This window comes from Neoarius graeffei, chromosome 3 (assembly GCF_027579695.1).
Source record: "Neoarius graeffei isolate fNeoGra1 chromosome 3, fNeoGra1.pri, whole genome shotgun sequence".
NCBI lineage: Eukaryota > Metazoa > Chordata > Actinopteri > Siluriformes > Ariidae > Neoarius > Neoarius graeffei.
Window position 1 is genome coordinate 6,876,295 of NC_083571.1, and position 13,276 is coordinate 6,889,570.

Sequence of the window (13,276 nt, forward strand, 5' to 3'; positions counted from 1 at the left end):
ACATAATCTTTGTTTTACTCAAATTCAGTGACAATTTGTTTACGTTAAACCAACTTTTTAATTTATTCATTTCGGTTGTGATTGTTTCCATAAGCTGCTGTGCATTGTCCCCGGCGCAAAAGATGTTTGTATCATCGGCAAATAATATGCATTTCATTATACTTGATACATTACATAAATCATTAATGTACAATATAAACAGTTTAGGACCTAAGACAGACCCTTGCGGTACTCCTCATGTTATGGGCAAATTAAATCAAATCAAATCAAATCAAGTTTATTTGTACAGCGCTTTTAACAATAAACATTGTCACAAAGCAGCTTTACAGAATTTGAACGACTTAAAACATGAGCTAATTTTATCCCTAATCTATCCCCAATGAGCAAGCCTGTGGCGACGGTGGCAAGGAAAAACTCCCTCAGACGACATGAGGAAGAAACCTCGAGAGGAACCAGACTCAAAAGGGAACCCATCCTCAAATAATCAGATGTGTGATCTCCATTGGCAGGTCTTTGAGAATCCTCATGGATCTGTAAAGATCCTGTGAGGTTTCTCACCAGGACTAACAAAATACAAAATGTCTATCCTGCTTGGCCAGATTTATTGTCATTTTGGAGACTAATAACTAATTCTCGATGCCAAAACTCGTACTTCAGTGTTTTTGTATTAAAAAAAAGTTAACATTTCTTAATTTCCTAAATATGTTCTACTTTGGAACCTGTACTGATGAGGAAACTCTGTGTAAAGTTCCTACATGGAACACGCACAACACACTGCCTCCACTGAGTTTTGAACATGTTGGTATTTTGACTTGGTTTCCCCTTCCTTTTTTTTTTTGGTTATTGGTTTCCTGGAGTACCTTTATATTATGTAGCTCGCCTGCATGCCGTTACGAGTTCCTCACGTCATGTTCCATGTCTTTGCGTGCTCTTATTCTTCACCATTTCAGTATCTAGCTGTAGTATCTTCAGTCCACATAAAAAAAAAAAAAATCTTGGTCATTCATTGGCTATTGTTTTTCGAGTCCTTAACACCATTTTCTACAAATTTACAAACCAAAAGTATGGATTCAGGCACATGCGTGGTTTTCCTGAAAAAGTGGGTGTGGTTCTCCCCCAGAAAATCACAACTCATAATAATCGCCATCCATCCATCCATCCATCCATCCATCCATCCATCCATCCATCCATCCATCCATCCATGATCTATATCACTTATCCATTGTAGGTGAGCTGGAGCCAATCTCACCTGACTTCAGGTGAGAGGTGGGGTTCACCCTGGGCAGGTCTATCACAGCCCAAGGTGAACCCCACCTACAAACAACCATCACACTCACATTCACACCTATGGGGGATTTAGTGTAGCCAGTTGACCTAAAACGTACACGTCTTTGGTCTGTGGGAGGAACCCGGAGGAAACCCACACAGGCACGAGGAGAACATGTTACTCCACACATACGCTTTTTCGACCCAAAAGGAACGGGTTCTGTTCTGATCCATGCACCAAATTGTGAACCGGTCAGAGCAAATTGGTTTGGAACCTGAAAAGTTGGTTCCCAGCTGGAACCAAAATCCAGCTGGTTTTTCTAGTGTAAACCGTGATGACATCAGTGGGCGTGTCATTAGTTTGGAGAGGAAGTGGAATGCAGTAATGGAGAACACAATGGAAAAAGATACATCTATCTTCCGAAAACAAATTTCTGCAATAACAACAAAATCTCGCAGGTAATCAATGCGTACTGCCATCTTGCTCGCCGTTGTGAATTGTGCTACACCTTCAGTTCATGACACATCCTTAACAAGTGTTGCCAGGCAAAACAAACCTCACCCGGTAGCACTTATGATGAATATGAAGGAAGATATCGCGGAAAAAATCAGTCCCCTATGAGTCCATGTGGCTACTGCTTATAAATAAAATAGTTTTCTGATCCCATGTCCATACAGTAAATATAGCATATATATTTATTCTATGAGGGAGTAGCCACAAAAATGAAGCGTAATCCAAAAATGAACAATTTAAAAATCACAGAAGTAAAATATACCAAGTGTCTGTACTTTATATTATTCTACTCTTACCTCTTACAGTTTTCGAAACTGAAACCTCCGAACTGCGGCTGACATACACACGCTGTCGCCACGACCCGAACTCTTATTTCCCGGAAATGGCCCAACGCTAGAGCTCAGTGGAACGCGCTTTCCCTCTGTAATAAACAAAGTCTGAAAGCGATTTCTTTAGTCTAGTCCATTTATTTCGAATGGTGAACCGAATTGTATACACTCACCAGCCATTTTAATTGGAACACGTGTATGCGCATGCGCAGTGCGCAATCGTTACACTTACATTCTTACTGCACGATGACGTAGTGGCTAGCGCCTCTATGAGGCAAAACGATTTTGACCTTTTTGGTGACCTTGACCGGATGAGACTCAAAATGTCAGAGGTTCTATTTAAGACCAATGCCCATCTATCCTGAAAGTTTCGTGAAGATTGATCCAGCCGTTTTCCCTTAATATCATTTACAAAAAAACAAAGAAACCTGGCTGAAAACAATACCTCGCCCCGCTTACTCCATAACGGGCAAGGTAAACATACTAAAGGGGCTTTTCCACTACCAACGCGGCTGAGTTGGGCTGAGTCGAGCTGAGTGGGGCTGTTGGAGTTGCATTTCGACTACAACCGTGCTGAACCGTGCTGGCTGGAAGTGGGTGGACACATTGGGTGGAGTTAGCGAAAGTGGGTGGATGTCACGTGATGTCGTTAAGCAGCGCAAACAGTGACATCAGTGACCTTTTAAGCGGTAGTCTCACGACCCGGATAGTAAACAATAAACATGGAGGACATGGAGTTGTTAGTGTTGCTGGTCTTGGTGCTGTGGCTTGTTGTCACCGACAACGCGGACAGATACTGGCAAGAGCGTATAGATGAGGCGAGGCGCATAAGGCTTCACAAAGAGAATTCTTCTTCTTCCGGGTTTACGGTGTTTACAGATCCCAGCGTGCTCGCGGGGCGTGTGTGGGCATGTGAGTACACTCCTCCTCACCAATCAGTGCACAGGGGAGTGTCTCCTCACGCCCCTAGCCCCACTCGGCTCAGTTGGGCTCACTTCAGCCCTACTCCAAAACCGTGCGAGTTTTGGGTGCTGAGTAAGGCTGAAGTGAGCCGAGTCGTGCTGCTCTGAGATAGTCGAAACGTGAGCCGTGTTGGGCTGAAGTGAGCTGAAAAAGGGTAGTGGAAAAGGGCCATAAGTGTCTACCAAGGCATACACACACTGTTGCCAAGACCGAAACTCTTATTTCCTGAAAAAGGCCCGGCACTAGAGCTCAGTGGTTGCAATACTCTTTTCAACAACTTCCCAGAACAACTCGGAAGCGCATCACATCTACATCACACATGGGCCCGCTGGCCAAAGAAGGCGAGGAAAGGGGGATGACCTGGAGTATATTTTAAAATAGGAACGCACTTTCCATCGGTAATAAGCATAAACATGTCTGAAAGCCATTTCTTTCATCTAGTCCATTTATTTATAATAATAAATCAGAGTTTTTATCATTGGGGTTTTAAAGTGCGTGTGGCCAAAACCCCTTCCTTTGCGTATGTAAACGAACCAAGAAACCATCCAATGACAGCAGTGTATGCAAATCAGGCAGGCAGTGATCCAATCAGCGTGTTTGTAGGAGGAGTCTTTTCCAAGGCAGTCTGAGCTCAGAACTTTTTTTTTAAACACCTTTTTGGTCACCGTGACCTTGACTGGATGACCCCCAAAATGTTGGAGGTTCTATTTGAGACCAATGCCCATCTTTCTTGAAAGTTTCATGAAGATTGGTCCAGCTGTTTTCCTGGAACATCGTTTACAATAAAACAAACAAACCCGACCAAAAACAATACTTCGCCCACTGGTGGACTCTGTCCTGGGCGAGGTAACTACAACGGTTCTACTCAAAACTGGTGAAAACATGGGCTGGGTTCGCTAGCAGGAAACCGGGCGCTCTGGTTGTAAAAATCTCAGTTAAATTGACGTTCTTGTATTTTGATATTTCTGCGGACACAACAGATCAGTGTTTGGTGGCGTCCTGAATGCTTACGACTCCAGATTTCCACTTTCCTACCCTGTGTGACAATTGATTTTGTTCAAAAGGAGCTACAGACGCCACTGATGAATTTACATATGCACATGTCCTGAAATTGATCAGCAATAAGAGGTGATCCGGTGGCTCGGTGTTGTTTCCTCTGTGTTAGTTCACGCCGTTTTCCGTCTCTTCCTCAGTCTCGGAGATCAGTTCTATAAGGAGGCCATCGAGCACTGTCGCAGCTACAACACCCGCCTGTGTGCCGAGCGCAGCGTCCGAATGCCGTTCCTGGACTCGCAGACGGGCGTGGCTCAGAACAACTGCTACATCTGGATGGAGAAGCGACACAGAGGACCAGGTACAGGATCCATACAATGTTTGGGTTTAAAAAGAAAAAAAGAAAGAAAAATTACCAAAACACATTCTTCCAAGGTTTCTTGGAAGTCTCCCTTCCAAGCATTAAAAGCATTAAGCTAAAATTTGAACAGAAATATTTTGTTTAATATATTATTAGGACAGCGGAAACAACAAAAAATGTCCTTCGCACACCTGTACATCTTTACCGTCATTAAAAAATACCAGGTTTTAGAAATATACAGTGTATAAATATGTAAACAGGATGTGCGCTACACAATAGCTAGCCTGAGTATCAGCGTATCGATTTATATCATAATATTCTCACAAATTTCTTGAACAGCAGGCAAAAGCTCTAAAAGCCAAAATGTTACCATGATTATATCAACCCTGGTGTGAAAGGTTTCCATCCATCACGCTGTCATCCTGAAATCATTTGCATATGGAAAATGATTGGTCCAAGACCGTATGGTTTATTTTGTGACATCACTAACTGAGCACATACATACTGTAGCCCCGCCCCTGAATCAGTCTTATACAGAAGTAATGAGAATGCCTTATTTAAATGAAAAAAAAAAATTGAATTTGGAATTTTTTATTTTACCCAAACACCTTATATTATAATTTATTCTATCCACATTCAGTGGATATGAGCAATCGTGCGCTCTGATTGGCTACTCAGCTTCTAGACTATCAGCTCATAGACCGTGAGTAGAGAAAAACAAAATGGTGGAACACATTAAGTCAGACGTATCACTTTATCATCAAGTATTTAAAAGAAACAGAAATAGCTAAAAGAATATTTTTTGTTTGTTTGTTTTTCCCCCCCAAATATCTCCTGTTCTACACTCCAGCCCAGTCGGTGGCGGTAATGTATGGAATCAATTTTGTGCCAAAATGTTCATACAATACTTTTGAAATATCAAACAAAAACAACAAATCAAAATACACAAAAAGAAAAAAAAGTCAATTTTTTTAGACTGGCAAACAAATTATTCGTGTAATCGTGCAAAATATCAGTCTATTACTCTTCAGAAACCTTTTATTTTTGTTCCGCGTCTTTCTCAGTTTTGTTTGACGTAATTTATTTTGGTTGTGATTCCATCTTTCTCGTTTGCGCTCCCTGACTTTTTGCTTGCAGTTTTGGCACAATCTTGACGTGTGGGTGGGCTGTCCAGGAATGCATTCCCATTGGCTAACTTGTGTTTGACTGACAGCTACGCTCAGCCATTCCCTACTCGGATTCTGGCGGACTGTTTGACGAGTGACCGACCCATTGACGGTAAACAAGGATCGAGTGGACTTCAGTGGCGACTCGAAGTGGTCCACTCGATCCTTGTTTACCGTCAATGGGTCAGTCACTCGTCAAACAGTCCGCCAGAATCCGAGTAGGGAATGGCTGAGCGTAGCTGTCAGTCAAACACAAGTTAGCCAATGGGAATGCATTCCTGGACAGCCCACCCACACGTGACGTTTGAGCCAAAACTGCGAGCAAAAAGTCAGGGAGCGCAAACGAGAAAGCTGGAATCGCAACCGAAATAAATTACGTCAAACAAAACTGAGAAAGACGCGGAACAAAAATAAAAGGTTTCTGAAGAGTAATAGACTGATATTTTGCACGATTACACGAATAATTTGTTTGCCACTCTAAAAAAAAAATTGACTTTTTTTTCTTTTTGTGTATTTTGATTTGTCGTTTTTGCTTGAAATTTCAAAAGTATTTTATGAACATTTTGGCACAAAATTGATTCCATAGCAATGCACCTTTAAATTGGTTTGCCAACCACCAAAAAACCCTAAAGAAGATGGTCATCATCATGGCAGAGTGTTTTACTGAACGAACCAATGACGAAATTAAAAAACTCTACTCGAAAACAATCCCACTCCCCCCCCAAAAAAACCCCAAAATATGGAATGAAAGTATTTGATAGTAAGAATGTATCTTTTTTATTTTTCAATAATTATTATTATTATAGCATTTTTCACAAATTGCTGCTGGTTTGTTGACATTCTAAGCAGAAATGATTTTGTCGGATGTTTTGTATAAAGTTTTTATTTATCGAATTTGCAAAAAATAAAAATGCTCCGTTTCTCAAAATCCAGTGAATGTGGATAGACTAAAACAGTTATTCCATTCAATCTCGTCGTACACGGATTATAGCACCATCAGCTCATGCACGACTCGATTTCATGTAATAATTCTTAAATACAGTGGGATGCAAAAGTTTGGGCACCCCTGGTCAAAATTGCTGTTACTGTGAACAGTTCAGCAAGTTGAAAATGAAATGATCTCCAAAAGGCATAAAGTTAAAGATGACTGATTCCCTTTATATTTAAAGCAAAAACAATTTTTTATTTTCATCTTTTACATTTTCTAAATGACAAAAAAGGAAAAGGGCCCAAAGCAAAAGTTTGGGCACCCTGCATGGTTAGTACCTAGTAACACCCCCTTTGGCAAGTATCACAGCTTGTAAACACTTTTTGTAGCCAGCTAATAATCTTTCAGTTCTTACCTGGGGGATTTTCACACACTCGTCCTTGCAAAAGGCTTCCAGTTCTACAAGTCTTGCATGCACTGGTCTTTTGAGATATATCCACATTTTTTCAATGATGTTTAGGTCAGGGGACTGTGAGGGCCAGGGCAAAACCTTCAGCTTGGGCCTCTTGAGGTATTCCATTGTAGATTTTGAGGTGTGTTTTGGATCATCATCTTATTGTCAGACCCGTCCTCTTTTTAACTTCAACTTTTTTTACAGGTGGTGTGATGTTTGCTTCCAGAGTTTGTTGGTATTTATTCGAATCCATGCTTCCCTCGACCAATGAAATGTGCCCTGTGCCACTGGCTGCAACACAACCCCAAAGCATGATCAATCCACACCCATGCTTCAGAGTTGGAGAGGTGTTCTTTTCCTGGAATTTGGCACCCTTTTTTCTCCAAACATACCTTTGCACATTGTGGCCAAAAAGTTCTATTTTGATTTCATCAGTCCACAGGACTTGTTTCCAAAATGCATCAGGCTTATTTAGATGTTCATTTGCAAACTACAGACGCTGAATTTTGTGGCTAGGACGGAGGAACGGTTTTCTTCTGATGACTCTTCCATGAAGGTCATATTAGTTCAGGTGTCGCTGCATAGTAGAACAGTGCACCACCACTCCAGGGTCTGCGAAATCTTTCTGAAGGTCTTTTGCAGTCAAACAGGGGTTTTTATTTGCCTTTCTAGCAATCCAACGAGCAGTTCTTTCAGAAAGTTTTCTTCATCTTCCAGACCTCACCTTGATCTCCACTGTTTCTGTTAACTGCCATTTCTTAATAACATTACAATCTGAGGAAACAGCTACCTGAAAACACTTTGCTACGTTCTTGTAGCCTTCTCCTGCTTTGTGAGCATCAATTATTTTATTATTCAGAATGCGAGGGAGTTGCTTAGAGGAGCCCATGGCTGTTGATTTTAGGGACAAGTTTGAGGAGTCAGAGAATTTATACAGCTTTGAAATCTGCATCATCTGAACTTTCCTAACGAAGAATTTGAACAAGCCACAGCTCGATAAGCTAATTAAGGTCTGGAACCTTGGTAAAAGTTACCTGAGAACTCAAATGTATTGGGGTGCCCAAACTTTCGCATGGTGTTCCTTTTCTTTTTTCACTCTCCAATTGTACAAAACAAAAATAATACACAAATCTTGCAGAAAACGCTGAAAAGAAATGCGTCGTCTTTACCTTCATGCCTTTTGGTGATCAGTTCATCTTCTGCTCACTTAACTATTCACAGTAACAGACATTTTCAGTAAGGGTGCCCAAACTTTTGCATGCTACTGTATGTAACATGATTATATAAAACATAATCGTATACGTCGAAGTGGCTGCAGAACACAAAATAAGTATTTCAAAATCTGAATTTGTAGAGTGCCAGTACTTTTGAAACCAGCACATGCGCTGGTATTTTGTCTCTCTTAACTATTTCTATATTGATGTCGGTGCGCGTCTATCATCGGGTTGTAACCTCATGGCAGAGGAATCCAGGTTTTGGAATTCATGGATGATGTAAAAGTTACTTTGATCTTTTTATCGTTTAAAAAATATATATATAAAGGTCACCAATAATTCTGGACGTCACTGTAAATTCTGCTTCGTATCAAATTAACAAGACAGAACTGACAACTGATTAACTTGGTTAATTAAATGTGTTTTGCCAAGTTACCCAAGTTATTCCTATGAAATGAGCGTCTCTGTTTGACGAGGGCGGAGCGATTGGATTGCGAATATTTAAACGAATATTAATTTAAATATTTTTGAAATGTCACGAAGAAGAAGCAGCAGTTGAAGCGAAAGCTGACTGCAACTGAGATGGAAACCGAAGGAAAATCTAGCTACAGTGTCTTCGACACACCCTGTAGTTTGTGGTGAACCAGTGTTTATTACATGTTTTTATTTAGGGCTTATCTATCCTCACTCTCTCTCTCTCTCTCTCTCAGATTATCTTACTCGATGTCTCTCGCCCTCTTTTCCACTGCCACCATCTGTTTCTACTGAAATCTAAAATGTCCCAAGTCGTGTTTTGTTTCTATTTGAGTGATGCATAATCAGACATTTATACGTGCTTAGTATTTGTTTTACACATACCCCTCATGTGTGTGTGTTGGCGCAGGACTGGCTGCGGGTCAGATGTACACCTACCCCGCCCGCTGCTGGAGAAAGAAGAGGCGACTGCATCCGCCAATCGATCCTCAGCTCAGACTGTGTGAACTCAGGCTTGGTATGTGAACAACACAATCTTTCCTTGTGTGTGTGTGTGTCTCTCTCTCTCGCTCTCTCTCTCTCGCTCATGCGCGCACACACACGCACGCTCTCCCTCCCACGCTGTTCACCTTGGCTTCATATTTCCTCCTTGTCTTTTTCTCTCATTCCTTTTCTCCATGGTCATTTAAAGACTGTATTTCTGGCCCCATCTGGCTCTTATTACCCTTCTCTGTGTCTCCCTCTCGGCCTCTGTGCCCTGCTTGGGCCCCTTAAATCACTGGCCCGTGCAGCATTAGCGTGGACGTAAGGCTTGGTCTTGGTGCTTTTTTTTTTTTACATTTTGCATAGCGTTGATGTAGAGAGTGTTGACTGAGTAGAGAAAGGGAGAAGGAGAGCTTAAGGAACTCGATAACTGAGGAATAAAGGTCCGTCTGTGTCCGCAGGAAGCCCACGGCATTGTTTTCCCGGCTCTCACGCACTATTTAATACTGCGCTTTTCTTTCAGATTGTCTCACCAAACCCAAGAAATGAGTTTCTTTCAAAAAAAAAAAAAAACACTACGCTGAGGGAAAGTTATTGTAGCATATAAAATTTCTCAAGGCAAATTTTCCGAACCCAGTCCAAATAATTACTTATGTACCGTCTGAGCAGTAAAACAATGACTCATAGTGAATTCCTCAGGAATATCAATCTAAAATAGTTAGTTAGTGAACATTTGATATTTTGCATGGTCTGATGTCAGTTTCCTGGAGTCGAATAAACAGCAGAACGTCAAAGTCACAATGTATAAATCTAAACATAATGCGGTAATTTGAGTAAGAAATAAAAGGTGCTCTGTCTAGTGCTGGTATTGGAAAATAATCAACAACAGTTACTGTTACCACATAACAGCTGAAGTTGATTAGCATCAAGAAAAAGAAAGCAGTGATTTCTAAATTAACGTTGACTTGTATTGCATTGGAGACGGACAGAGAATGAACTCAAGATATTTCTTTCTTTTTTTTTTTCTGGTCAACTTCATTTCATTTGTTAATATACAGCCAGTCCTGCATTTCAGGCCTCCAACACATCCCAAAAAAAGTTGGGACAGAGGCTATTTAGGGCTAGTAATGAGGTAAAATAATTAAATAACGATGCGATTTGAAACAGGTGACTGGTACAAAGTCAGTATCCAGGAAAGGCCAAGTCTTTGAGGAGTAAAGATGGGCTGAGGATCTAAAGTTTGTTAACAAATGCATGAGGAAATTATTGAAATGTTGAACATCAATGTTCCTCAAAGAAAGATAGGAAGGGATTTGGATATTTCACCCTCTACGGTGCATAATATCATTCAACGATTCAAGGAATCTGAAAGAATTTCAGGATGTAAAGGGCAAAGGGCTCAAGCCTAATCCGAACCCCCGTGATCTCTGATCCCTCACTGCATCAAGAACGGTCATTCATCTACAGCTGATAGAACCACATGGGCTTGGGATTACTTTGGCAAACCTTTATCAAGCTACAATACAGAGTTGTATCCACAAACACCAGTTACAACTTTGTGCAGAAAGGAAGCCTGATGTTAACTGTGTCCAGAAGCGCCGTTGACGACTTCTCTGGGCTCGGAGGCATCTGAGATGGACCATCACACAGTGGAAATGTGTATTGTGGTCAGACGAATCAGTATTCCAGGTCTTTTTTTGGAAGAAATAGACTTCGTGTGCTCTGAAGATAAAAGGACCATCCAGACTGTTACCAGGAACAAGTCCAAAAGCCAGGGTGTGTCATGGTAGGGTGTTTTGTCAGTGCCCTTGGCAAAGGTAACTTACACTTCTGTGATGGAGCATTAATGCAGGAAAGTACGGAGGTTCTGGAGCAACATATGCTGCCTTCAAGACAACATATTTTCCAGGGTGATTTCAAGAGGACAATGTAGAACCACATTCTGCACACATTACAAGTACAAAGGCGTGGCTGTGGAAGAAGAGGACGTGTCCCCTCTGTCCCCAATAGAGAATGAGTGGAGAATGTAGAAATGAAAAATATGACAGTGACGACCCCATAGTGTTATACACCTTAAGACCTGTTTGCAGGAAGAATGGGACAAAAATAACACCTGAAACACTTCATCACTTGGTGTCTTCAGTCCATAAACATCTTGTAAGTGTTGTGAGAAGGAACGGGAATGTTATAAAGTGGTAAATGCTTGACTGTCACAACTTAGTACACATCAAATAATGTGGTGTTTGTATTGTTTTGAGTGAAATAGGTCAAAGATTATTTACTATCAGTTTGAATTTCAACACACTGTCCCAACTTTTTCTGATTTGGGGTTGTAACTGTTATCAGTTTATCGTTGCATTTAATGTTGTGAATCTTGTTCTCGGTTAAGTTATTGCAGCTATAAACAGGCATTCCATCACCACCCTCCATTTGAAGTTAAAAAGATGAAAAAACTCAGTTTGTCACGTTACAGAGAAAACGGAAAGTGTAAAACTCTTCTGACCTGAAGACTTTAATGTGGCGGAAAACCTAAATTTATTTGACTGAAAATTAATTTAACTTGTTTTGGAATCAGATCGTATCAATAGTGAACTGAAGCGTATCGAAGCGTTAGTTGTTTAACTGTATCGTTGTTCTATCATGTCGTACATGAGGCCCTGATCGATGAGGGATATTTTGGCAGGATAACCAATAAAGGCTCATGATTTCCGATAACCAAAACTATCAGCCAATACCCACCCTTTGGGGGGGGGGGACGTCTTCATTCAAATAGGAATGCAAGGTTCCTGCTGGGGGCAGCACGGTGGTGTAGTGGTTAGCGCTGTCACCTCACAGCAAGAAGGTTCGGGTTCGAGCCCCGTGGCCGGCGAGGACCTTTCTGTGCGAAGTTTGCATGTTCTCCCCGTGTCCACGTGGGTTTCCTCCGGGTGCTCCGGTTTCCCCCCACAGTCCAAAGACATGCAGGTTAGGTTAACTGGTGACTCTAAATTGACCGTAGGTGTGAATGTGAGTGTGAATGGTTGTCTGTGTCTATGTGTCAGCCCTGTGATGACCTGGCGACTTGTCCAGGGTGTACCCCGCCTCTCGCCCGTAGTCACCTTGGATAGGATCCAGCTTGCCTACGACCCTGTAGGACAGGATAAGCGGCTACAGATAATGGATGGATGGTTCCTGCTGGCGGTCATCACACTCATCATTGAACATAATGCAACTGTGACGAATAGAAAATTACTAGCAGTAGTCACAGTGATGAATGCATTTGTCATCATTATCATAGGTCATCTTTTATAGAAATCGCTCCAAAAATTCCTCCGTTTGCTGAAATCCAACCCCACTGAAGAGACGGCAGGCAGCCAGAGCGTAAACAACAAGCATGTGCTTGTGATCAATAAAAATCAACTCCACATAATGACCAAATGAGCACCAAGCCTTTGACCAATCGCAGTGCGTCTTAATCAGCCTGGTGTGGTGGTGTAATGGTCTCTGCATGAACCAAACAATAGTGCAGTCTAAACTGAATGTTTTTTGGGCGGGCTTATCAAGCACTGGAGATGATCGAAGGGCCGAAACAGCCATGATGGAGGCACACTAAGGGGTCGATAAAAAACACTCAGAGCCCTGACCATCCACGAGCACATCGGACAGCGTCGGTAATACAGCAGTTGGGAAAAAACACTCAGAGCCCCGACCGTCCCCGAGCACATCGGACAGTGTCGGTAATACAAGGGTCATTAAAAAACACTCAGAGCCCCGACCGTCCCCGAGCACCTCGGACAGTGTTGGTAATACAAGGGTCGGTAAAAAACACTCAGAGCCCCGACCATCCCCGAGCACCTTGGACAGTATCATTAGTACAGGGGTCGTTAAAAAACACTCAGAGCCCCGACCGTCCCTGAGCACATTGGACAGTGTCAGTAATACAAGGGTCAGTAAAAACACTCAGAGCCCCGACCGTCCCCGAGCACCTCGGACAGTGTTGGTAATACAAGGGTCGGTAAAAAACACTCAGAGCCCCGACCATCCCCGAGCACCTTGGACAGTGTCATTAGTACAGGGGTCGTTAAAAAACACTCAGAGCCCCGACCATCCCTGAGCACATTGGACAGTGTCAGTAATACAAGGGTCAGTAAA

At 42.0% G+C, this 13,276-nt stretch overlaps 1 protein-coding gene across 3 annotated transcripts in view; it reads left to right on the plus strand.

The window, feature by feature from the left end:
* The window catches only part of dpf3 (double PHD fingers 3), an 88,420-nt gene that overhangs the window by 23,496 nt on the left and 51,648 nt on the right, over positions 1–13,276 (plus strand). For all 3 annotated transcript variants that reach the window (XM_060916324.1, XM_060916325.1, XM_060916326.1), the window contains exons 2-3: positions 4,266–4,426; positions 9,072–9,179. In XM_060916324.1, coding sequence (XP_060772307.1) covers positions 4,266–4,426; positions 9,072–9,179 — 269 coding nt within the window. The remainder of the gene's footprint in view (positions 1–4,265; positions 4,427–9,071; positions 9,180–13,276) is intronic.